At 45.0% G+C, this 27222-nt stretch overlaps 1 protein-coding gene across 12 annotated transcripts in view; it reads left to right on the top strand.

Moving 5' to 3' along the window:
• Positions 1 to 27222, top strand: part of KDM2B (lysine demethylase 2B) — a 131155-nt gene that overhangs the window by 30991 nt on the left and 72942 nt on the right. For 9 of the 12 annotated variants that reach the window (XM_019538709.1, XM_019538717.1, XM_019538715.1 and 6 more), the window contains 4 exons: positions 1729 to 1907; positions 2773 to 2879; positions 15046 to 15139; positions 16057 to 16210. In XM_019538709.1, the coding sequence (XP_019394254.1) occupies positions 1729 to 1907; positions 2773 to 2879; positions 15046 to 15139; positions 16057 to 16210 (534 nt within the window). Of the gene's footprint in view, positions 1 to 1728; positions 1908 to 2772; positions 2880 to 11922; positions 11998 to 14165; positions 14250 to 14313; positions 14366 to 15045; positions 15140 to 16056; positions 16211 to 27222 lie in introns of those variants that run through there. The other 3 variants (XM_019538721.1, XM_019538720.1, XM_019538719.1) reach the window with 3 other exon arrangements.

Genomic DNA, 27222 nt, shown 5'->3' with positions numbered 1-27222 from the left:
AGGGGGCACTAGTGGATAGTGAAGAGGCTACAGGACCTGTCATGGCTCTGTCATAATAGCCTGATGGGCATCTAGGTCAGGTGGATTTTTGACTTGTAACATAGTAGATGCAAGTCTCAAAAATCTTCTGCTGCATTTGAGTGCTTGGCTGTCTTGTCGGTAATCTCTGCTTTAACTACTAGACCATGCTTCCTTCCCAGCACCAGGATTGGAACCCACAAATCTTGATACCCAGCCTTGTATTAAACCAGTGCCTTCCACCTTACTAAAGCTACACGTAACATTTTGAAAAAAATAAGGTTGTCTTATATGCAAATTATTTAAAATATGCATACCTATCACTTAAAATGCATGCTTTATTACAGAGTTGTGATTACATGTCCCTAATGCCCTTCTGCCCCCAAAGGTGGCAATGCTAGATGGATTCCTGAGACCAGATCACAGAACTGCACCGTGGTCACTCCCTTGGTAGTGAAGAATACCAACTGCAGGGCCACGGAGACTGGCCCAGATTTACATGCTATAAATTTGTCTGTTTGATTATGAAGCTTTATAGTGTTGAGTTCCTTTCCAGAATCATTATCATGTCTGTCACTGTCACTGGTATCAGTGGCAGAGGATGGTTTTAATAGAGTCATGCAACCCAAGTGATCAGTCTTACTGAAATACTGCTCCCAAGCACACAATGGACTGGGTGCTATAATTATTAATGAGTCCCTGCGATGACATACACAGACCTTCCATTTCATTTTAATGCAGTTTATTTAGAATGATAACTTCAGATATGGAAATTGTATTGGAGGGATTTTTTGGGAGGGGGTGAGTTTGTTTGTTGGAATCCTTCTATCCTGGAAATGAGGCATACCTCTCATGGGTTCTTTTTCACTCGTACACAAATGAACTGCTAATTAGAGTGATGAAATTGCTGAGAGAGGTGAAACCTTCCAGTTGGCCAAAGAGAAGGCTGTAGATTAATCTGTATAAAATTGAAAGCTTGGCTGAAACCGCTGTTCAACATTCTGGTGCTAATGAGAGTTGTGTGCACGCCATGTGAGGAGCTGAAATATGTCCCTCAGTTTGTGTTCAGAGATCCAAATACTAGGCTCAATCCTCCCAGGCGCATAGTGCCTTCAAATCTGCCAGAGGGCAGTAGGATTTGAGAGCATTCAGCACCCCCCAAAAAGGGGTGCTCAGCACCTGACAGCATCAGCCCATGCAGACAATCTTTATGCAGGAGCAGGAGCATCTTGAGAGGCATATGGATGGTTGGGAAATTGCAGAGTGTAGCTTGGAGAACTGCCAGTATGTCTTACACGGCCTGCACTGTAATATGGCATTTAAGCGCCTCATGACCTTTAATGTGTTTCTCCTTACAATCCCCCTGTGTACTAGAGAAGTGCTGTTGCCCCCATTTTGCAGATGGAGACCTGAAGGACAGAGAGACTGAGTGAATTGTCCAGTATCATACTGTAAGTCAGTGTCAGAGTCAGGACTACAACCAGATTGCAATCTAGTCTCCTAATCACTGAGAAATCTTTCCTCTTCTCTGCTTCACCTTGTGCCCTACAGCATTCAAGAGCTGGGCTTGGGGTGGAATTGAATTCTTCTCCTCCAGGGCCAGTTTTACTGGGGTTTCCCAGAAGCTGCAAACTGTGGCTACCCAGGAATTAATGAATAAATACAATAAAGCTAAAGAGAACGTTTTAAGAGTGTCGTGTGTGTTTGCAGGAAGCCGTCGGATTGTGGATGTAATGGATGTGAACACACAGAGAGGGGTTGAGATGAGCATGTCCCAGTTCGTGAGATATTATGAAACACCAGAGGCCCAGCGTGAGAAGCTTTACAACGTCATCAGTCTGGAGTTCAGTCACACCAAGTTGGAGAACATTGTCAAGCGCCCCAATGTGGTAAGGGATCTCTTTGTGGTGGGGTTAAAATAGCATCTAGTGATTTGGAATTTTCTCTTAAATATTAATGTGAAAATATAACCTGATGGCAAATAATAATGGACCCCTTGCATGATGCTCAGCAGAAAAGGAGCCATGGACTCATCCTTTCTCTGACTGCCATGAAATGGGATTTCATACTGAAACCTTCAAGCCAAGAGCTGCACTAATAGGGTGCTGAGCCATCACCAGTTTCCCTCTTTTCCCACTTATATGGGATCTCTCTCCCTTTTTTAATCACTCTGCTCCCACTCTTTGCACCTGCCCACACTTTGGCTTTAAGACAGGAACTCTGAAGAATTCTGTGTCCAAGTGAAACTGGAGGAAATATTAGGTAGGCAGTAATGTAATTACTCAGATTGGCATTTGGCCAGAATACCAGGATTAATGTTCCTCAGAAATATACAGTATCTTTCTAAATTGGGTTTTTGAATGTGCATGAACATAGTTTGTAGGGTACAGTCTCCATGTATATAGTTAAATGCAGATGTTATTGAGATCCCACAGCACAAGTGGCCCAGTCTTGCAAGGCACTTAGTGCCCACGACTACTCTAAGGTCACAATTAGTGCCCAGTGGACTCAGTGGCAGATCCGTTCTGTGTTTGAAGGGCTAAGGGTTGGAGTGCTCAGCACAGGTTTCACAGCATTTCCTAGTCAAACAGCCAGAACGGAGACAGTAATATGAAGGGAATCACCACCGTCTCTGAGCATGTGCAAGCTGCCAGGCTGCCATTGATTTGCCAACCACTGTTCCAGCTCTGACTGTTGGGATTATCTCTCATCACTTGTTTATTGACTAACAGTTGGTTCTGGTGGGGATTTTAGGTGGATTTAGTCGACTGGGTGGATAACATGTGGCCGCAACATTTGAAGGAGAGACAGACAGATGCTACCAATGCCATTTCGGAGATGAAATACCCTAAAGTGAAAAAGTAAGTTTGTTTAAGATTTTGATAAAGCTCTTTTCTTGCCCTCCCCATTTAATTCCTGTTTGAGCCTCAGATGTTGGTAGCAGAAGCAGTATTGATTTTTTTTTTTTTCTCAGCGAGCAGGGATGGGGGCTGGCTTGGTTGACCTGCTTGAGCTGTGTAATACCAGTGGACTTCTCCAGCTTTTAAGGAGATCGATTTTGCATCTGAGAACTTTGTAATGGATCTTTCATGTTTGTAAGGCTTGTCATTGGGCTCTTTTCAACCAGGGTCACGTTCTGTCTTTCATTCTAAAATGCTAGAACAAATACTCCATGTAAAGTTTGGGATTCACTAAATGCGGACACTTAATCTTTAAAAACAAAAAACACCCCTTGAAGATTTGCTAAGATTTTAGATTTGAGTGGCCATCTCTGCTGTCCTGGAAGTGGCTGCCCCAGTTAATAGTTAATAAAAAGGCTGCCCCAGTTAATAGTTTCTTAGGACAGCAAATATGTCAAGGGGAAGAGTTAAAATGTCCACATACTGGCTGATGGAGCAAAGCCATCCCAGGTTGTTAATGACCAAACTTGGTACTAACAGAGGGCTGTGTGATTAAATCGGCTTGAGCATCTCAGTCCAATTTAGTTCTCTTTGACAACTCTACTACTACAGTTAATGCCAGTTAGCTTCCTTACTGCTGTTCTGAAATGGGGGACCAAGGACTAAATAAGCTGCAGAGACTGAATTTTAGAAGACCTAGTCGAGGCATATTTGAGAGGTAGTATAGTCATTCAGCACTTGCATTGCCTCTGTGTCATGTGTCTGTTTCTGCATAAATGTATGGCTTTGCTTCCTGGCATCCTGGCAGACAGTACAGCTTCACTGGGTTAGAAAGGAGGAGGGGTGAGGAGTTTTATAAGTAGCAAGGTGGTAAGAAATTAAGGAAATCCTTGATGAGTAACTGAAATGAAGACTTCATTCAGAGATATTTGATAGCTTTCACTGGTTTAGATGTCTTGCTTTAGGGTGTTTTTATGTAATGGGAGAAAACAAGATGGGTTCAAAATCTGAAAGTGAACATAGCAAATTTCATAGGCTATAGCACAGCTGAAAAATTGGGGTGGTGTTAGTAGTTGAAACAGTTGGAGTGAGGCAAAGCTATAAATACTGGAAGTGGGCTTTGTAGTGACAGTGTCTGTTTCACAGACATGCTCTTGTGGTTAAACATGGTTAAACATCTCGTGGTTAAACATCCGCATTTTGCAGATTTCAGGGTCAGATTCCCAAGCTGGGGTGCCTAAAAGCTCATTTAGGCATCTAAGCAATCAAGTCCCAGATTTCACAGGTGTTAAGCACAAGTTCAGATTTTGGGGAAATGTGTAGGGCAGTGGTCAGTAACCTTTTAAGACAGTCAGCTGCATTGACCCAGTTTGGGTCAGAGACGCATAGGCAGGGGGTTGGGCTTTGGGACCCAGCCACTGCTACCCCTTGTGGCATGTGGCGTGTGCCCACACTTAGTGCTTGTCCCCACGGCCACTCAGGAAAGCAACTGCTGTTGAGCCCCATGTCCACGGGCCTCTGTAGGCCATAGTTGGCTGTAGGTTGCCAATCCCTGGTATAGAGGATTTAAGACACCTGTCTTTCATTAAACCATATTGAATAGGTTTCTGAATCCCATAGTTTGCTCTGAAAATCTGTCTTTGCCTTTACTCTCTGTATCCCTGTCTATATAATGAGGAAAGTAGCATTCGCCTATGTTAAAAGGGATGAGGAATATGAGGAATGTTTTGAGGCATAAGTAATATTTGTCAAAGATTTGGGAGAGAGGAGATATTCTGTAAATGCCCTTTATTATAGTAACACAGATATGTAGTTACTATTTACACAGATACTCATATCTTGCATACATTCATTTGTTGATATCCTGAAAAACGTCAGGCATCTTAGGGTTACTAAACTTCATTTAATATTGCTCAGATATAATTGGCGTTTGGTGGTAAATTGATTTTGTCTTACCCATGTGCAATTTTCACTGACATTTTCCTCTTGGCTAGGGAGCTATACATTTCCATCCAGAGGAGGGTAATGAAACCTCTCCATCCAAACTCATGTGGTTATTTCTGATGGCAGAAATAGCCAGAGAGACTCTCATCAGTAAATACCTATGAACTTGGAGTCATATTTTCAGGAGCTATTTGGTTTTGCAATTATCTGATTGATTTACCATTTAAATTCTGTTAAGAGTTATTTTATTTTTGTTGTTGTGCTGACGACAAAGTAATAGCTTATGTTATGAGTGCTTTCTGCTGCCAGAAATATAAGAACGTTGCATATGGGTTCTGTATCAAGTCAGGGAGATTGTTTGCTTTTGGAAAATGCTTAATATTTTTTTTGCCATAAATTACATTCAGAATAGAAAGTCATCAGGATTTGCATTGGGAGGTAGGCATTCTCATGGGGGATCAGGACACTGACGAGTCCAGCCCAGTCGACCCTGTTTCAGTCACTGGTTCCATATCATATCCTTCATTGCAAGAATTCAATTGGATCTGATCCAAAGCTCGTTGAAGATAGCGGGAGTCTTCTTGTTGATTTAAAAAGGCTTTGCATCAGGTCCTGTTGAAGTAAACTGCTTATAAAGGAAGTTCCCAACTGATCAGGATTGGAAAGAGGTTGGTCTAACCCTGAAACCTGAGTGTTTAGATCCATTGTATTGTTATCCTATATAATATCATTGTGAAGAACTGCATTAGACATATATAAATTTCAGATGTGGTTTTGGATCATGCTGATCTCTTGATAACTAACACCCCTGATCTCTTGACTTCAATGATACCTAGTGGTAATGAGTTCTACTGGTTAGTAATGATATATTTTGGTAAGAAAAGTATTACCTTGCTCTGGTATTATCAGATATGGTAAACATAAGCACCTTATCATCCTGCCTTCCTTAAACTAGTCATCAATGTTGTGCATGTCTTTCATATGCCCGCTTATCTCTTTTCTAAACAGTCTCAGAGTTTTCTTTTTGCTTTTAACATGTTTAGAAGTACAAAATGTTTTGCTAATTGCCTGTTCCTATACCTCAGCTGTTCTTATCATCACTGACTTTTGCTTTACTTCACCACTGACTGCCTGACCTAAGCAACCTGCTCCCCTATTTCCTACTTTAACCATTGCCTGACATCCCCTTTCCTTTATTTAGAACGTGGGAGTCACCATATGGTTCATGGCCCTCTTACCTCTTGTAGGGGAATGTAGATGAGAATGAAAGAAGATAGTTCCTAGCAGATGAAGCCTGCAGTCTGTGCAAGCAGACAAACGCGGGAGGGGCTAGAAGGACGAGGTGGCAGTACAATGGGCAGAACTTCATACAAGAACAGAGTCTTAGCTCACCGACACCAGATGGTAGATCTCTTGGTGGGGTTGAAAAGAGGTTAAGGCAGCAGTTTTACAGTACGGATTTTGACAGGGAACTCGTCCCATATATTACCTGAGGAGCAGCAGGCAAGCAGGTAGCTGAGATTGCTCTCATTGGTGGAATTAACATAGAGATTGATGGCTTAATATGCTAATGGGCGGGGGGCAGAGCTTCCCTAGGGTATGGCCAGTCAGGGCGACCGCCCTGGGCCCCATCCATTTGGGGGTGCCCTGTGGAGCTGGGCTGAGCGGCTGTGGCCCCTCCTGCGGGGCCCACCTGGAGATGGTGGCTCAGCCCCAAGCCGCAGAACAAGTATGGAGACCCCCCCCTTTGCAGGGGGGCCACACAGGCTGATTTTCCTGGGCCCCATACCCCCCTAGGGTCGGCTTGGGGTGGGGGCAGGGAGCAACCTGTGCAACAGGTACCATAAGTGACACAGTCCTCTGTGTGTGTTACTTGGCAGATCAAGGAGGAGACAGGCAGCACAGGGACAGATAGGCCAGGAGGCAGAAAGCAGAGCAGCAGGTCAGGCGGGGAGCACAGGGCAGGAAGCAGAAAGCAAAGTAACAGATTGGGCAGGGGAAGGAGATCAGAGTGGTGCTCAGAAAGGGTGTGGAGCTACTTTGTGGTGCTCCTGCCAAAAAGGTTGCCCCCCTCCTTGTGCTAACAGATGTGGGGAACAGAGAGGAGCTAAATGGTAGAGACTTCAAAGGCAAGGACAAAGAGTTTAGCTTTAATACGGTGCAGGAGGAGGAGCAAGTGGAGGGTCAGGAAGCCTAAGCTGCTGTGGTCAGCGTGAAGAATTAACGAATTGATCCTAGCAACAGCTTTTTGAATTAGCTTAATGTGGGAGGGTGGCTGGCATACAGGCCAGAGAGGAGTAGACCCAAGGAGCAAGATAAGGAGGGCCTGAACAGGAACTGTGGCAGTTTGGGCAGACTGAATGGTCACATGAACTAACAACAAACACGTGTAGCCCACTTTCTAAACGTAAGATGCTAGTTACCCTTTCCCATCTTTGGGAAATTCAGCCCTAGCCCCTGCTGTGAGTGCTCCCATAGAAACTTGAGCATGTTGTGGGTGACGCTTGGGCTCAGCATCATTGTTATTACAGGGTAATGCTGCTCTTTCATTTCAGCAAGAACGCCTGAAAGGGGACTTGTCACTGTTCCTCTTGCCTTGAGTGCGCAGTGTGCACATAATGTCAGGAGCTTGAGGCATGCTGTACGTAGTGTTAGTCTGTTCCCAGCACCCAGAAAACACTCTAGTGAAAGCAATTGTGATTTTGCAGACACAGATGGTATTACTAGACACAAATGTCTGTCTTGGCCACTACATACCATGCTCCGTGCTGGGAATGGAGTTAGAGAACGCTCCATCTGCCGTGCTGGTTCAGTTACTGGAGACTGCCCTGGCTCCACTTGGACTTGCACCATTAACTTTTTTTTTTTTGATGCTGTGCAGTGAGACTGCATCTCGTCCAGAAGTAAATGAGTAATGTCTGAGAGATGAGCAAGCAGCATTAACTGGGCAGTCCAGGTAGAGCTGGATTGCAGTGAAATAGAAAAGGGCTTGTGAGCAACATCCCTAATTTCAAACAAAGAAAACACAAGTAATTGGGGGATGTGTGGAACTTTTTATTCATTGGTTTACTGGTTGAGATCCAGGCTGTGTTAACAGGCTGAAAGGTATTACCACCTGTGGTCTGTTCAGTGGCTCCTGGGAAGTGAGTTCATATGGGCTCAGTCCAGCTTCTGGTAGCCAGGTGTCCACATCCCATAAACCATGTCAGCAGAGAGGCCAAGGCTGCATGGATGTGGAAACGGACCTACTGCCTCATTGTCGAAGTGGCTCCTGTGGGTTCTGGTAGAGGCACGTTAGGAGGATGGTACAGGAAGCTTGTGCTGCCTCAGCCTCCTCTGTGGTTACCCAGGGGAATTCAGGGCAGCGTTTATTTCCTTTCTCCACCACTGCATACATACATGGTCTAAAGACAAATGATCGTGCTTAGAAGACTACCTTGCAAATAAGAAACCTAAATTATTAACCCAGAAGGACTCTCCCATGTAGTTAGTGTGATGACAAAGGTTGAGCCCCCAGAATACACAGTTCAAGATGTGAATCCCTCTCAAAAAAAAAAAAAAGAAGAAAAGAAAGCAGACGCTCAGAGCTTCTATGAGCATAAAGTAAAAAAGGATAAAAGCATTATGGCCAAGATACTGGACCCTGCTCTTTTCTGTTGTTCAGACGATGCATTGAAAAAAGCAGGTGCCGGTAGTGCTCTATTTGGGGTCCATGTGGCATGGAGGAGTCCTCGGTGGCAGTCAGCTGCCATAGTCGGTTCGTGTGCAAGCACCTCTTGTGGTTCAGCTTAGAGGATGGGAAAAGAGCATAGTTAGAATGAACTGAGGTGGAGCTGAATCCCAGCTCTCATGGTGGGCCACAGCCTTGCAGCTGCCCTGGCACATACTGTGCTCATCCACTAATGGGGGAAACCATGGTACATCATGGGGAAAAGCTGCCTGACTTGCGAACCCAGCCTAGAGACACGAATGGGAGCAGAAGGCACAGGAACAGCAACTCCCACAAGGCATCATGGTAGGTATCGCAGAATCAAAATCTTTTGGTTTCAGTTTTTCACCAAAAGCTAAATGAGTTCCATTAGGGGAAAACCTTTTCTGATCGGCTCTGATGTGCCACTGTTGAATCTCCCCTGAAAGATGGAAATAAATAACTTCTATTACCAGCACTTGGAAATTCCCCTGTTTCTTATTTGTTTTCATACCCTGAGCTGCATCTTTTATTTCACAAGTCTTGTGTCCAGACTTGCAAATCCTTATTCATATGAGTAGTTCTTAATCAATCAGGGAGTCCTGCTGAGGCTAACGGGACTATCCAGCTTAATAAGAACTACTTAAATGAGTAAATATTTGCAGGACTGCAAGGCTGTTTGCAAAGAAGTGGCAGTAAAGTAGAAGCTTCCCTGAGTGCCCAAGAGCCATTTCTAGTATGGAAATGGTGACAAGTATTTTTTTAAATTGTCTAATATATTTTGTATTGGGAGGGATTTTCAAAGCACTGTAGAGAGTTAAGGGACCCTGTCTCCACAGCTTCTCTTTTTTGCCTTTGAAGATCTCTGTATTACTTAAGTACCCAACCATTGCTGGCATAGGTCTTACAGTAAATCACCACTGGTTTTTGTTACGCTATGTCCCATACAAACTATCCACCTGTGTCCTAAAATAAGCTGCTTGTTTGATTACATACCATGTATTATGGCCAGAAAGGACTATTTCTCTCCTTCTCTAGGCCATGATTTAACAATCCTTTTCTTTATATTCATTCCTTTGCTGAATAGAGATGGATGTAAGTGCATACTGAAATGCTTTTTTGGGCCAGGGTCTGTTTAGAAACTGAGGGTATGTGGATCTGGAGGCAGAACGTGTCCGTTATACGACTGGGAAGTTACAGACTGTGGAAAAACTGATCCTGGAACTGAGCGGTTATTCTGCATTTCAAATGCCCTTTCTTTATAGTTTGTGAAATGCTTTTGATACGAAAGGCACTACATAAATATAACTATTCTATATAAAAGAATACTAGGCCAATAGGCTGAAGTGCTCATCCACACCTGTTGGATAACAAAGCAGGTACTATTTAGTATTCTCAAAATAATGTATCAGCCTCAAGCGCTGAACTGTATAGTGATGAAAGAACTTGCAACAGTACAGAGCTGGGTGAAATAAATCTCAGCGTTTCAAGCAGCTTGTAGCAAAAAATAAAGCCCGATAGTTATGTCACAAGGACAGAGAAATGAGCTGGACTTTGACAAATGCTATAAAAGGCCTCTCATGATCAGCATATGCAGGGAGTAGACAGAACTGGTTTGCTGCAGACTGTTCCCTGGTGGTTGTTGTCTTATGCTCAAGAATTTAAGCTTTCAATTAAAAAAAAATCTGTAGTGCTTAAAGTTCAAAGATAACCTTTCAAGTGTAAACCATGTGCAAGCTGATATAAGCAGCGAGGTCTGTTGAAGGCAGCCTGAAATGCTAGTTCAGAGCAAACTCAGTCAGTTTCTCTGCCTGGGCTGCTGGTGCCAAAATCTAACAGCCGGAGGTTGAAGAACTTGCTCGCTAGTCAGGCCCATAAGAAGAGGAGTGATTGTCCTGTGCAAGTCTGCACAATTGATCGAGAGTGACATTTCTTGCTGGCAGCGTGTGGGTGAAGTTTGGCTTGGGGCAGAGCTTGGGAAAGTCCCACCAGTTATTTCTTTCCAATTTGAGCTCTGACCATGTGAATCCAGATAGTCAGACTCTGCAGTCACTTGACACATTTTTTGGAGCAACCTGAAGCATGCCCCAGAAAAGAAGACTTTCGCTTGTTACCCGTGTGGTGGTGTTCTCTGTCTGAGTTAGATCATACAGCCCTGTCTCCTATTTACTTGCAAAAGTACCTTGCCTTGTGTTTAATGGTTAGGTACTTTTGGTCTCGATGAAAGGTGCTCTGCTTCTCACTGGGTTTAGAAGGACTCTGGGTTATAGTCTTTTGGGAAAGTTTGTTACTGTAACTGCCACATTCCTGACTAGCAAAATAATGTTAACAAGAGGATTTGTGTCTTTTGAAAGCAGTTTTCTGGAGAGGCACTGACCTGGCAGTGTAAAGCCTCCTCCCCTGGTGTCTCTCAGCCTGGCCAGCAGAGCGGGACGCTTCCTGCCATGTTGGAGGGGCAGGTTTCTTCCAGCCAGCGGACAGGTGATGAGCCACGTTCGGTTACCACCACGCAGCTTCCTTTCGTTCACCTAGCAAACCAGCGCTGCTGTCCTGCCGCACCAGGACTCGAAGCGATGTGGGAGCTGGAGCAGTTCCCCGCAGGCCTCAGGCTGCCATGTGGGGCGGGGGGTGGGGCAGAGCGCAGGAAAGCAGAAGGGGCCGGCAGCGCTGGCCCCATGTCTCCTGGGTGACAGTGGTTTCTTTTGTCTTGCAGTGTAATTTGTGGCTTTCAGTTACACAGCCCCTGGGTGGGAGTGTCACTCAGTGGGGCAGGCGGTTAGCTTGCTTGAGGAGTCTCCCGAAGGCAGCTTATTATTTCCTGCTGGTTTCTTCCCTCCCGTGTTTCCAGATGCACCAAGTAAAAGCAACAGCAAATGGGGGGGCGGTGAATCGGATCCTGAACACACAGACCTGCACAAACGCCGGCAGCTGGGGTCACTTCCCTTGGAAGTGTCGGCAGATTTTTTATTAATGGGTTCTGTGTTTAGGAGGTACCTTGCTCAAGAAAGAGATTCCTGTTAACCAACCAACCATCCGGCCCTCTCATCTCCCCCCTTGCAAATGCCTCACTGAGCACCAGCTACCTCTTGCTTAAACAAGTAAAAATGAGAGAGAGAGAGCGGAACATAACAAACGGAGCTGCATCCTGCTTCTTCCTGTTGGCTTGGCACTTGTAGTTGGCTCATGGTTTTGTGGTATTCGGTTTCAGGCTTAAGGATTTCAACCAGCCGGCATCGCTCCTGGGAGGAAGAAAGAATGAGCTATACTTTTCTCATTGGCCTGAACAAAAACAGAAGCCTCTGCTGGGGTTTGGGAGTGGTTTATGGGCTGAGCTGAGTGGCAGGGGAGTCCTTGTAATGCCAGAGGGAATAAAGGCGAGTGGCGTGCTGTACCTATTGCGAGAGCTGAGGAGCTAAGCTCAGGGTTGTGCTGCTTGCGTGTTTGCCGGTGGGTCTTTTCCTTGAGTTTCTCTGCATGTACATGTGCTGCTGCGTTTCTGCGCTTGCATGTGTGCCTTTGCATCTCAGTGTTTCTGTGCTGGCTGCTGCCTTTGTTTCTAGTGCCTGCATGTGGGTTTGTGTCTCTGCGTGTGTGATACGGGAGTTTGCTTTTGAGTTTGTGTCTCTCTGTTGTCCCTGTGTTTCCAGCACTCTGCCTTTGCTAAATGGGTTATCTCTGTTGTCTCTCCTTGTGAGTCTCTGTTCTGTTTGCTTGTGAATTTTGCATGTTGCCTCCCAATAGGTACTAAATTTCCCCAGACTTTTTACAGAAAGGACAAACAAATAACATGCCTTAACTTGAACAATTTCAGGCTACTCGAGAGAGCATAAAACAAACTCTAGTCAGGAAGGGAGGCTTGCAGATTTACAGGCAGCTGCACGTTTTGAAAACCCAACTGGGGGGACGTAGTAACATAAAGTGGAGACTTCAGGGACTGGAAATCGTAGCAGTTGTGAAAGAGCGAAGCTTGGGCATCATTTGTGGGTGTCTGTTTGCGGGGCAAGATTCACTCTTCTTGTCCTGCATGGGAGTGTGTTCCCGTAGCCCGTACTAGCTGCTCTGGCCCAGCGCACGAAAGGCAGAGCGCTGCTACTGGGCTCTGCAGAGATGCTGTTTCGAGGTTTCTTTCAGCACGTTCAATTTATTACGGATTTTGTTATGCAAAAACCTCAAAAAGAAAAAAAAAAAGTTGAGTCCTGATCAAATTAGCAACTGTTAGTGATGAGAAGCCTCTTGCTGGGGTTTGCGCGGTGTGTAAGATTAGCTGTGGCATGGAGCTGCGCTGAGAAGACCATGTGACTGCAGTGTACATTGGAAGAGGAAGCTGTAGAGGTCAATGCAAAGGCATTGTGCCAGAGTCTGGCAACAAGGGAGATTGCTGTATGGCGGAAGATTGCTTTTCAGACTCCTAACCCTTTTATTCACCGTTGGTGTTGGAGGAAAGCAGCCCTGTTTGATTAACAGCAGAAATTAAATGCGCAGTAGCTTGTTGTGATTGGTTCCTGTGAGAGGTAGAAAGAGAACTGATGTTTCCAAATGCTTTGTAAGCTTTTATTAACTCCCCTCAGAGGATCTTTTACTAAAGCTACCCTTTCTGGGAAGGAAAATGACTTTGCGTAGAGGAGTTTCAAGAAAGAACAAAAAGTTGAATGTTTAGCTCTCTCTGCATCCATGGGCTGTCAGTCACAAGACTTGTTTGGGGTCATTGCAGTTTGTTCAAGTTTGAGTTTTAAGGTTATAAAAGAAGAAATAAAACCCCAGCCAGTAGAGAGGGCTGCTTGCGACTGTCCAGAATATCTCGCCTCACTTGGGAGTGGCAAGTGAATTGGTTTTAGACAGTTTTGGTTAACTTTGGGTATTTATATTTGACCTTTTGAAGTCTGAAGGTAGTAGTCTCTAGCAGGATTTGAGTTTTCACTTGCAAATGTCACCAGCCTCAATACTGTCCTCATGCTGAAACATTTCAGCCTGTTTTGCTTCTTGTTTCTGTTTTTTAAATAGCCATTTTCTATTTGCCTTTCTGTGGGCTGGTTGAAAGGAAGAAAACTTCGATTGTAGGCTGCTGCTTTGTTTTTAATTTCCATCTGATTTGTAACCAGCAACATCTTGAGAGAGGAGACGACAGGGAAAGATTAAAAAAAGAAAGATGTATTTGAGAGCGCAGGACTCATATTTTGAAGTGGAGCATATTGCGAGTCTAGACAGCTTCTTGGCTGGCTGTGATTTTTGAAGCATCTGAAATACCCCAGGGGTAGAAAATCTCTCGTCCTGCTTCCAAAGGCTGTAGCAATGCCACGGCGGGCTGGAGGAGAGAGATGTAGTGGTACGAGGAGAGGTTTGAATTGTGCAATGAAGACACAGGACTTTTTTGAAGCCCACAAATTGACTGTCTTCATGACAGCATTGCGTATCATTCTGTCAACTCCAGCACTGGATGTGGTTGCTAGGCAGCAGGCTCTTATGTATCCAAAGTCTCTCTGATTTGCCAGCCTTCTGCAGACACATGGTAAGGTCCTTTCTAGCCTATCATCTAGAGGGACTTTTGCACGCCGTCTGCATACTGCCGAGATTCTCTACCTGAATGTGATGAGAAAAAGACACAGTTAAATTCAAACCTTTTTTTGATTCTTTATGGTCCTGTTGCCACAACCAAAAAAAAAAAAAAAGCCATGAAACGGCGACCGGAACAAGGAAAAGAGGTTAGTGGGTTAAGTGGTGTGCGTTTCCTGCGTTTGCAAAGGTGCCTGTAGTGAGGAGGGTGGCTGTAATTCGGCCATTAGTTACTGATGGTGGCTGGAGGCTCGAGATTCGTGCAGTAAGATGAGAGCTGTTGTATACCTTTGCAGCAGTGTTGACATGAAATCACTCTGAAAAATGGATCTAGAGGGCACCAAATACAGTGAATTTGATACTTTACAATGCAGCAGCTGATTCTTTTCATTGTTTTGGTGCAGAAATATCTGGAAATGAGAACAAAAACCAGTTAGTTTGCCAAATGAGACTTCTACCCCCCAGCCCATGCAAAAATGGTATTGGTAGCTGTTAGGTGATGCATGACCAGAGGGCTTTATAGGCAAACGAGAGTTTTCAAAACTTTGTTCTTTGAATCAATATGTACACAACTTTTGGTGAAGGTTATGTCAGCCAGGCAGTGGAGGGGAACCTTCACAAGATTACTTTGCAAGCAGAGAGTGGCATGGGGAGTATTTCTAAACAGTTGAACTAACAGTCCCCAACCTGTTTTAACAAATAGTTTCCTATCCAGGCATTCAGGTAGCAAAGATAGAATTAAAGAGAAGCTTTTTCTCCCATTTGAAGTCCAGTTATAGTCCTGTTTCTGCCCCATGACGTGACTGTAAAAATGCAGCAGTTTAATTGGTAGAGACCTCTACACATGCACAGATCACTTCACATGAATTAATGAGCAACATTAGTCTCACGTTTGTGGTTAGTAACCTTTGGCTCTTGTACATTTTTCCTTTATTTGCTTTTCAGGTATTGTTTGATGAGTGTGAAAGGATGCTTCACTGATTTTCACATTGATTTTGGTGGCACTTCAGTGTGGTATCACGTTTTCCAAGGAGGGAAGGTAAGTGGACCAGGCAGTGTGATGCCTTTATTTTTCTGTACTTCTTACGGAGCCTGTTGTTCAGAGGATTATTTTAGTATGATCAGTGTATTTATTTATTTATTTATTGCTTCTAAGGGATGAAGTGGTAAATCTCTTGGAATCAACTCAGCTGAAAAATGTGGAGTTTTGCTCAGCTGGGTATAGAGCCTTTCCATATATGAAAAAGCATGCTGATTATGTCAGGGCAACAACAAAAAAAGGAAGCGTTTGTTGTGAAAAACCTTATTGTACTGCATGGTACTGGAAATATCTTGCAGCATGTAACTGGCTGTGTACCCTTGCTGGGTCAGAGTGCCCTTACCACATCTCCTTAGGTTGCCAGAACCTCTTAGCATCCTTTTGCAGTTTTCAGGATGCTTTATGAATGTGCACACAGATGAATTGATACATGAAGGCAAAAAATGATGGAACTAGTAGCAGACACAGCTACAGATACATCTTTCTAGGTATATGTAGCTGTAGGTTTAGGTAAATCTTGCCGTATCTGAGATTCCAGTGTAGAAAGATACTACGCATGAATTAAAATAATTACTGCAAATAGTACATCTTTCTACTTCTGATATTGTTTATCTATCCAAACTGGTAATACAATAATATATACTACACTAATTTGAAAGTAAGCTCCTGGAGGATATTTTATGGAGGCAGTATAAAGTAGGTAGTGAGTGACCTTGCCATTTCCAGCAAATGTACTGGTTACTGCTGTAGTCTGCCAGGGACCTATGTGTGCAAAACCTAGGAAATGGATACCTGATGGTGAAAAGGCATTTGCTGCGTGTGTTCATTTCACTGGCTCACACTTACCTGGTGGGGAGTTCCTGGCTCATTCTCTTCATTGGCTGTTTGTAAGAGTTAAACTTTTGCTTTATTTTTAGATCTTCTGGCTGATTCCGCCTACTCTGCAGAATCTAGAACTTTATGAAGAATGGGTTCTCTCGGGAAAGCAAAGTGATATCTTTCTGGGAGACAGGGTGGAACGATGCCAAAGAATTGAGTTGAAACAAGGCTATACATTTTTTATTCCTTCAGGTAAACTCTTGATAGCTCTGACTCTTGTCAGAATCGTCAGACTCCTTGCGTTTGATTAACAGTCCCTGCGTGCAAAATAAAAATGCCGTGTCGGAGCTTCTTTGTTGGCAGTCTCAGAAGAAAGGCTAGGGCATAATTCCACAGTGGGCCCGGAAGGCCGGGCATGAGACGTGCCTGAGGGGAGTGTGCTCTGCAGTCACTTGTGTCCTGATTGGTCTGTGGATAAAAAGGGGACTTTGGTTTTCAGGACTCCAGCGCTTCCTATCCTCAGTTTACTGCAGGGTGTCCCACTGTATTTTCTGTCTGTTTGAAAAAGCAAATAGGTCCTTCCTTTGGTCTCATATAACTGTGCTAGCAGAGATCTCCTATGACCACAGTCTAGTCTGTCTCAGTCAAGTTTCACTTGTAGTTTGGAAACTTTCATCCAGACTCTCAGTCTGTGCTTATAGCCAGCAGTGAGAGACAAGGCTTCAGAGGTGCATTTAGATTCATTGGGGCCCAGGGCCCCCCTCCACAACCTGGGTGCCATCCCCCCATGGCCCAGGTACCCCCGACCCACATGCTCCCCCTCAGCTGTGGGCTCCATTCCTGGCCGGTGTAGTGACCTGAGTGGGATGTACTGCCCCCCAGGCTTGGGGCAGAAGCCATGGCTGCCCCTGCCCACAGATCTGTGCTGGAGCCGGAGCCAGAGGTGGAGTTGGAGTCGGAGCCTGGGGCAGGTTGCATGACATTGCCCTACAGTTGGGTAGCACCAGGCGTCCAACACGGACCGAGCTCTGGGGGCGACCCCTTGACCCGCCACAGCTCTGTCTGGCTGCAGTGGCATCTGGAAAATGCTCTGGCTTGCGGCTGGCCTGGGCTGGGACCTGGCTGCACTGGGGCTGCCCTGCCACTGCCAGGTCCCAGCCACACTCTGCTCCCTGCCGCCAGCAGCTCTGGCTGCTTCCAGGGCTCTGGTGCAGTTGTGCCCCACGCCCCACACGCTGCCCGGTACCGGCAGCCACAGCCCGCTGTGTTGCACATGCTCCGCCTGGCCTGGCCGCTGGTTTCGTCCTCACTGAGCTGCCCCCTGCCCCGTGCCCGCCCTCCAGGCACCTGGGGGCTTTTGTTTAGGCTGGGGCCCCTGGGCCCGGGCCCAGCTGGTCTGTGCATTAATCCACCTATGTGGGGCTTGTTCGCTTGAGATATGGTGCAGAGTTCCTCAGCAGCAAAAGGCCCTACCTCAGGAGAACAGCTTTAACATCTGGCCCTAGGTTTTCAGGAGACTTGTTAGTGGAGATTGTGTTGAATGTGCACGTTTCCCAAGAGCTTTGTCTTTGAATACACTGCCTGCTTCTGGGCTGTGTTTCATGTCAGGATTATCTGGCAAAACAGGGGTGTCAGGTACCTTTTTGCAGACAGGTAGCCTCTTCTGCATTTTATATCACCTGAATTGGATTGACTAAAGCTTGTTCACAAGTCAGTGGTGCTTTTCAGTCCTTTGCATCTATAGTGTGGCTATAAGTTTGTTTCCAGTGATATAACAGCCTGTAGCAGATCTCACAAGGGAAATATTGGCAGCCTCCTGCCTGATAGCAACAGAAGGTGTCGTTCTTCAGTTTCCAGTGTCAAACTTTAGAAACAGGAGAGGAGCAGAGGCTTTGGGAAACAGAGGGCTTCTCTGAACAGCTAGGAAGCAGTGTTTTGTGTCGGTGGGGAGGGCCACTTATGTGCTCATTTGGTAAAGATTTGGCAAGGATTGCAGATTGTGAGGTGATGGAGAAAAATGGTGTGGAGCCAGGGAAGTGAATCCATTAAAGGAATTAGGTCTCCTCTTGAAATGGGTTTGCATGCGTTATTACTATTTGAATTGAATGTTTCAGTACGTCTATGCTGTTTGCATTGATCCTGTTGCTGTATTTGCATGTGTATCTTCCCTTGTGGACAATCCTCTACTAAGCCTTCCTGTACATTAGTTTAGTGATACTCGGGAGATGGAACAAAGCAAGCTGTAGCCTCCTGTTGGCAGCTTGAAGAGGGCACAGAAGTACAGTAACATGGTGGTTGAAAAGAAGTGAATCCAAATGTATGGTTCAAATATCCCTTATTTACTTGCCAAATATTAAGAATAGTTTAGAATTGGAACTGATGAAACCCATCAACCTCTATTTGTTCATAAAAGCATAGGACGAAGAAATGCACCTTGCAGTGCCTTCTGAACATTCCCAGTCTTGGGGGGAGAAGTTTCCAAACGTAAGGGATCCTTTATAAAATTGTGCCCATCCACATTTGCCAGTTCCCACCAGTGAGTCAAGGACACACTTGATGAATTGCAGCAAAGGCAACTAAAAAAGCTAATACAATCAGGAAGCAATCTGGCCTCTGCTGACTCACGGAAGGAGAGGATTAACCGATCTGTTGTCAGCATTTAACAGGGAATGATAACCCAAGAAATAGCGTGCTCTCTTTGCTCAGGGCTGCAGCCACATCAGTGGGATTCCAGGGGATCAGAATTACCTAAGTATAGATGGAGCTGGTTTTTCATCACCTTTCAAAAAGCACCCTCAAAAATTATGCGGAAAAAAGGGCAAGTAGTTGATTTGACTGCCAGTATCCAGATATGGTTCCTTTTTCAGTCTTCACCACCACTTTCCTTCGCATAGGAGGCAACTTGTCCTCATGGTGGAAGTCAATCATTTCTATTAAGAATGGCCCAGAGTCTCTTGACTGGCTTCTAATACCCATACGGGGCAATATACTAGTATGTGGGTAAGTGGCATTTACCCAGTTCATACTGAAGTCCTGTCAGCTAGATGCAGCCAAGCCAAGGGCTCCTTCTCCAACACTGAGTTCCCAGACCACTGCGTATTTGAGTCCTTGCTTCCTTCTCTTCTGCATCTGTGCATGAAGGCAACTTGCAAGGCTGACGTGCAGGAAGGGAATGTTTGGAATCCATTTCATGGATGGCCACAGACAAAGGATGCTTATAGCTTACAACTGGCCTAAGGATACACTGGACTAGCAGCTGGACAACATTAACCCTCCAAGTTCTGTGACTCTCCCACTTAATCAGACAATGTTGCCCAGCTGGTGAATCCTATTGCTGGCTCTCCTTCAACCATCAGCTCAAGCTTTCCTTCCTTCCCTTCACTCTCTTGTATAACTCCTCTCCACGTGTCTTATTCTGGCCCTTGACACTTCTCAACACCTACAATTCCAGTTTTCATGCCCCATTCATCTTCCACTCCTACTTCTGACTCCAGCTTTCTTTCTGAGCCATCCCAGATACATGGAGTGTCCTCTCCATCCTGGTTCTTCAAGCCACTGCCCCGTTCCTCTTCAGAGCTCCTAAAACCTCCCTACTTCCCTATTGCATACAGGGAGTGAGTTCAGGAGTAAATGTTACAGACAGATCAAAACAGAACTCGTCCCATTTTATGTCTCTGTCCTCCCAGCATGTCCTAGTTTTTTCTTTAGCACATGTATGTTGTACGCCGTGACAAGGTGGGATCTCAGCAATGTCCCATATTCTGCATATTAAAGCTTGATTTGTGTTAAGTTCAGCTGGTTTCCCTATCTTTGGATTTCCTTGGGTGGCTTGGTTCTTTTGGGCCCCGCTTTCCCAAAAAGTGTCATTCACTTGTGCGAAGGCTCAGACTGTGGTACTGGAAACGTGCATGTGCAAAGTTTACATGCAGAAATGGAGGCCAGGTTGGATCCTGGACTGAAAACTGGCCTCACGGCATTTTATCTTGTTCATGTTAATACTGTGAAATTCAGGGGATGACTAAAACCATGACTAGTTTTGCTGGTTATGGGTGAAAAAGCGAAAGACGATGATACATTTATTTTTCCTCCCTGTGGATAGGATTTTCACTAACCTCAGTGAAAGTCACGTATGGGTGTTGGGGTAGGATATCACTCCAGGTTTGGCAGTGACTGGTTTGTCTTTACTTGCTAGGTGGATCAGTGCTCAACAAGTGTAGCAAGCACATTGCATATACTGTTTCAGACGTTACGGTTTTCACATGCATAGTTTAAATTTGAATTCATAAAAGAGGTGACCAATGGTAGTATGTGTGATCCGATAGTACAGCTGAGCAGCTTTGAGAGGGAGAAGACTCTTGAATAGTGCTGGCATCCTGAACTGTGTTCTTGTCAGTCTCTAGAAGTAAAGCAGCAATGACCTGGATCGTTACTTCGATTGGAGACCACTGAGGAAAACCCATGATGCTGCAGGAAATCCTGTTGTTGACTGGCTAAATAAAAATCTCCCGCCAGAAGATTTCAATAGCCCAGCATTGAAGTAGGAGCCTCCAGAGCTGCCGGAGATGGGGGGTTTTCATATAAAAATGTAACAATATATTGTCCTTAAAGATCCCAGGTTACTTTTACAGGAATAAAGGAATCAGCTTTGGTGTAATCCAAACTGGGTAATGTGGTTTCAGTTTGATGCCGCATCATCTTCGCTTTCTGTTCTGACTTGTTCTTATCGGCGCTGCCTGCTGTTCAGCAGCAACCGTGTTTCGTCTCGGAGCCGACCACGCTCCACTGCTGGGGCGAGAGATCTCCTTTATATGAGTTTGGGACATGCTTGTGGTTCTCACAAGAGGAAAGTCACAATGCAAGTTTAGGACACTACAGTCTCTATAATTTCTTGAGAGAAATGAGCTACAATCTAGCAAAATGTGCTCGTTGTTTTGTGATGATTATTGCACTAACGGGAATGCTCCAAAACCTGCTTGTTTTTAGTCAGCACAGAAATGATAACATTTCTCTGACGAAGTTGATAGTCAGAGGGCAAAATGGATGGGCTGGGATGATGTACGCTGGGCTTCTGGGAGTGACTTACAGAGATTCAGGCCACCATAAATACTACAACAGTGGCTGATATGAAGCGATTCTGTTTGCCGTGGGAGTGGGGGACTTTCAGACCTGGCTCCTGCAGCTGAACCAGGCTGTCTGTGATGAACCTGTGTTTTGCAGGATGCCAGAGGATAGCAAATAGTTTTTATATCAAAGGAAGCAGTAACTGGATGTTAAAAGTATGCCTGACAGTGATTTTCATCAAGTCCCCCTGGAGCCATAGCCACCCTGAAGATGGTTGTCCATTTAGTCATCTCGCTGTTGTTAACGTCTCAGTCATGTTAATGGAAAATCTGTGCATGGAGCCAATGGGGACCATGCAGGAAAGATCTGCAGAGAGGATCAGAGAGAAGAATTTTTGCCTGAAGTGACACCCTTTGGATAGAAGCCATCAGTTTAATGCAGGGTCTTAGTTCTGTTCCTGTACAGTGTTCTGCCTAATTCTTATCAAACTGAGGTATTTGTAGAAACACTGAAATACAGATGAGCTTCAGTGGGGAGGGAGGCAGGTGGCAGGAGGGTCGCTTTGTCTGTAACGTTGCTGGTTGGAATCTTATTCTGCACCAGGGGCGGCTCTGGCCTTTCTTATTTCGTCTAAAACTTGGGAAGTACCAGAGAAGTAGCTGAAGGGGCTTGCAGATAGATATTTCTGCTTTGTCCCATTTCTCTATAGAAAAATGGGAGTTGTAATTAGTTCTGGATTCCAGGCTGCCTTGTACTAGACATGGAGGGAGGCTGGTGTGGGAGTGGGGACAGAGTGCAGCTTTCATTCCCAATTTGGCCATGAACTTGCTGTGTGAGCTTGAACAGGTCATGTAACTTCTTGGTGCCACAGTTACTCCATCTGGAGGGTGTTAAAAGCTCACTTAAACACAATTTATACATATTAAGGATTTTGAGATCTTCTGATGGTCTTTGAAGAACTTTTCATTAGTAGTGGTTAGCTGTTCAATTTGCTGACTGCAGAGTTTAATCGCTGTGAGGTTTATAGGTGTGACACTACCCCACAAATTATTGGGGACAGAGTCATGTCTTTTCTTGTCAAACATAAAGGTGACTTGTGGCAGGCCTTTGGGGCTGAGGAGTGCTACTGCAACACAGCCACTCCTCTTAGGGTGTGAGAGATGCCGTGATGTCCTACCAGGGTGGCATTGCCCTTTGGTCGACAGTCAGCCTTTTTGAGCTTTTTTAAAATTTGATTTCACCATTTTTTTTATTTGACACATTTAATTGACATTTTCCACCCAGGATTCTGTAGGATTCTAGAAAAGAGCAGTGTATATCTTTTTTTTAGGAAAGCAGAAATCTGTTCAGTTGCTAACAGTAACAGCTGCACCAATGCTCCGGCTTGGAGTTTGTAGTCTGTCTGCCCTATAGCTTTGTGAGTTAATATCCTTTTTTTATTATTCTCAGATGGATGATTACATCATTAAAGAAATAGGAGGATTTTGCTAGCCCCTGAAACCTTGTAACAAGTTTGCAATGTTTAATAACACCTGTTTTATAGAATTGCAGAAGATAATGAGATTCTATCTTTTTTAACTATTCAGAAAGGCCTTTGTTGCTGTTAATTTTACCTTCTAGGTTTACTCGAAGTGATAACATCTAAATATTCGAGTGCATATTAAAGCAATGGAATGATCTGTAATTGTAAACCAGCTGAGGGTGTCTCTGAAATTCCTGAATAAAACAGAGTGCAGGAAAAAGGGCACGTTGAGAAAGAGCGAGTGTGCATTAACCCCTCCAAACTGACGTATGCTGATCCACTCCAGGAACATCCCATTGATCAGGGCTATTCTTTCATTGATGCCTCATGTGGCAGGGGTTCCACAGAGGGAATAAGCCTTGTCCATACTTCAAAATCCAAACTCTCCTCTTTTTAATTGACTTGTTTCTGATGGGAGGTGCTTAGTTGAGGGCTAAGGTCTGAAATCCTGTGTCTACTGAACAGGAAATGGTGCAAGTGGTGGGACTACACAGTTGCCTTGACAGTGTGCCTCAGCTGTGAGCTAGAAGAATTAGCTCCAGGGGCGTGAAGAGGGCAGTTCAAGGTACTCATTCATTCAGTGCTTGGCCTTTTTTCTGAGACTGCTAGTGCCTGTTGATGCTTCTTCTTGTTCTGCCTAGAACAGATGAGACTGAATCTGACCAACTCCCTAAGTGGAACCGTCCCACCAGTGGTCAGACTGGAGCTGTGACCTAGTGGGAAAAGGTTTCTCATCCATTACCAGTCCTGGCCTGGAGCCATGCTGTCTCTCTCTTGCATGCATGCACACACAGGATCTAGTTTCAGCTTTGTAGTATTTAGTAGATGGTTTTATTTGTAACTTTCAGCAGAAACCAAGCTATAACTTACTCCCCATATTTTGATTTTTCAGCCCTTAATCCCTTTATTCTCATATTAGTTCCATGCTATTGTAGCATCACAGATAAAATGGATTTTGCTAAGTTTTTTGGTGTGCTCTCCTTTTATATGATTGTTACAGAGGGGCAGATAATATCTCATAAGTAGCAGTAACCCAAGCAACATGCATGCTTGTGAAGTAGTACCAGAGCTTTTGTCCTCAGGAAACTGCAGCCACTAAGGAGAGAATTGATTAAGCACACACTTCAGAGCTGCCTGTGCTGCAGCTTGCCTAGCCATATCTAGCCATTAGAAGTCAGCAGGCTCAAACACACGCGCAGTTCTGATATTCTGTCTCTTGTGCAGGGTCAGGGTCACCTGTGTCCACCCAGCAGAACATGTTGGTGACACACACATCCTGGGAGGGCAAAGAGAAATGTAGGGGCTTGTGGCACCAGATGATAAGGCCACCCCACTGCCTTCATATTTTGCCCCTGTTACATGTTTGCAGCTTTATGATGTTCTCCTGCTCAGGAAGACTGTCCTCCTGTTTAAACTCTACCTTGTGTGGGTGATGCACATCGGAGTTTGGATGCTCAGAAAGCTGCTTCAGGTGCTCGTTGACAAACTGTTACCCAGAACATGCATCTTCACAATGGTCTCAGAGCCCTGCTGGTATCTGAGCTGTAGAATGAATCAAACGTATCTGCTGAGCGTGCATGTTTTCTGAGCTCATTTCCCCAGATTACTAGAGTTAGGCATTGTAAAAAGAGTTTCCTGTTTACAGCTTGGCTCTTGGTATTGTCCCCCTGATTCCTTCTACTTTCACAGCGTGGACCTTCGCTATCTCCCCTGTACACATGCTGATCGGTGTTAGTGTAGGAGTGCTACCCACCTGGACCATTCTTCCTGTATCTTAGTACTTGTCTGTTCTCCATCTTTACTAGGTAAACTTCTCTTCTCCCTTGTACATATTTCTTCACAGCTGCCTCTCCATCCTGTTTTCAGCTCCATAATGGCATTGCTGAAGCAGGCCTGAACTAGTGTAGGATGCAGTACATTTGAGAGATGCTGCCCTGCATTGGGGTCAGGTTGGGCCATTCTCTTGGTATGTGTGAAAGAGGAGGACACATTTCCCTTTTCTGCTTCCTCCGCCGGGGCTGGCTGGAGTCCAGTGGGAGGAGAGTATAGTTAGTCTCTTCTTCCTCCTTATGAGCGTGAGGTGTAGGAAAAGAGCTAAGAGGGTCAAAAGGGGAACATGGCCATGGCGTTATTCCCCTCCTTTTAGCCAGGGGAGCCAGCTGGCTGCAGGAGGAGGGACAGATTTCCATGAACGCAGTTTCTATCAGTGTGTAGTTCCTTGATGTGTTCGCACTGCTGTAGAGCCCAGAGGGAGTCCTGGGGGGAGCATGGACCCTGGTTGCTGCTCTGCGGCCCTACAGGTTGACAGCTCTGTTGTATTTTACCAGCAGACTTTCCCCAGTGTCGCCTGCCTTGTGACTTTTTTTCTAGCTGTGATGGGTTTCAGTGCTGTGTGGTTTCAAGCTTGTTACCAGCACTCCAGCCATTTCTTGCTTTTTAGGGAAAAATGGGGGTATTGTAAAAAAGCTGATTTTAAACCTGGCCTTAGCATCTTCAGCCCAGCTATATGTAGAAGACCTTTAGCAGGACCAGTTTTGCTTTTGGTGACTACAGGCCCAAATGTTGTTAATAAGACAGGTAACTTACTCACAAAAGCAGATGCTGTCTCTGAGAATTTGGGGAGCTACTTACCAGTTCACATTTTCCTGACTTTTTCCTACGACTGACTTGAAAATAAACACTGTTTACTCCCTTGTCAGTAATGTTTCTTTTAAGGATTTGTTGTGCCTGGGGCACTGTTCACTGGAGCATTGACCTAACAGTCAGTAGTCACCTGTCTGGAGCTGTCACTTAATTATGTTAGGGGCAACTGCCTAGTGAGTTTGGGGATCATTAATATAAGGGCCTTTAACATCTATTGGGGCTGAGGATAAGAGGTCAAATGAGATATGATGAGACTATAGGGGAGTAATAATGCAATTAGTGGTTCTCCACTGTAGGTTTCTCCCTGAGGAGATATAATTTAGGTGAGCCAGGCGCCTTGCAAGGTGCAGTATATGGTTGCATCAAAAATGGGAGAACTCTTGTGTTTTTGTACTCCTTTAATTAAAATGGAATATTTCTATACTCCTTATAAAATTTGAGAGCCAGAAGCTCAGCACCCTCTGGGCTGCTGAATGTGGAGCCAAGTTTCAGCTCAGTGAATTTCTACATTAGAGCCATAAGTCTCTGACAACAAATTTAAAAGAAGATTGACAGCTCTCTAAAATCCCTCATTACCACAATTGTCTCCAGTATTTACATCCCTTGAAGTAGGATGTTCTCTGCGATGAGGAGGCCTCACTGCTGGGTATGGCAGGGAACTGAGAGGGTGGACTAGGATCCAAGAGTCCCATGTCTGCTACTGCTTTGCTCTGTGACTGGGCAGATCTTTCTACTTCTTTGAGCCTCAGTTTTCCCAGACTGTAAAATGGGGCAGATTATACCACAGCCACCCAGCCAGTTCACCCTAAATTGCCAGATACAAACAACCTTATTCAACCCAGCATGTCAGCTTTAGGAAGGTGCCTATTCTCCTATCACAGGTCGTTGATTATCTGATGAGAGCAGTAACCCCAGACTCCATGGCTTGGGTTAGGATATCCCTCGCTTCCATGTAGATCAGGGCAAAGAAGATTATTTACTTTTACACCCTTTTTTTAAAGTACATCTGGGTGTTTCTCTGATGTATTTTACGTGATGCACTGCACTCATCTGCTTGCAAAGTGGCTTTATAGTGTTGCATGTATTCACCCAAATGCCACTGCCAGTGTCAAAATCTCCTATAGCCAGTTGCTGTCATTAAAATTCAAGGTGGTATCCCAGTCTGTTGCTTGGATTGCAGGGTCACCCAGTTTTTTCAGTGCTTCTTCAGACACACGTGCCCCAAACTAAGGAATCCGTTTCTTGCAGAATCTTCCCCTGTGAGAAAGGAAGGAAGCCAGTTTGCTTTAGAGGTGATAAACATGCTCGTTGGTCATGAGTAACTCAGCGACTGAAATTAAAATGACTATTGTAGGAAAGATGCTGTAATATCCAGAGCTGCCAGAACCATTGGGTGCCTGTAATTTTCTCTTTATTACATTCATCTTGTGGAATTAGATTTGTAAAGGCACAAAAATGTACCAGGAGTGAGGGCTTTGTGTTCTTCACAAGAGTATTTTAACTTGCTATTTTTTTTTATTTCATTTTCTCTCCCTCTCTCCTCGCAAATGCTTTTCAGTGGAAGCACCATGAGCAGTTCTCTGCCATAGTCAGTGGCTCAGAGACTTTCTTTGCTTGAAGCAGGAGGTTTGCATGGTTTGTAGGCACTGGTAAAAGAAAGGCTTTTATACCTGTGAGTAGGAGAGACCTTGAGGCTGAGTGGCATTTTCCTGCTGCCTCACTGGTCCTGACATGAATGCAGACTTAATAGAAACTGTGTAGCTAGGAAGACACTGGCAGCCCTTTGCATGGCTGGGCTTCACAATGGTGGAAATGCTTATTATCAAGAAAAGAAAAATGTCATGTTGCTGCCTCCATGGGTCTCTGATCATCAGCAGGATGAGTTCCTTTATCACAGTGGAGAGCAGAGCCCACGGTCCTGTGTAGCCTGGGCTTCAGTGGGTGCCATGTCAAGCTGATATTGCAGAGGAAGGAACTTGCGGGGGGGGGTCTCACTGCCTGAACTGCTGCGTGCTGTCTCTTTGGATACTAAGCATCC

Source organism: Crocodylus porosus, unplaced genomic scaffold (genome assembly GCF_001723895.1).
Source record: "Crocodylus porosus isolate Cpor-Errol unplaced genomic scaffold, CroPor_comp1, whole genome shotgun sequence".
NCBI classification, from domain to species: domain Eukaryota; kingdom Metazoa; phylum Chordata; order Crocodylia; family Crocodylidae; genus Crocodylus; species Crocodylus porosus.
Note: the sequence above shows the minus strand (reverse complement) of the source record. Positions and strands in the feature narration are given on the sequence as shown.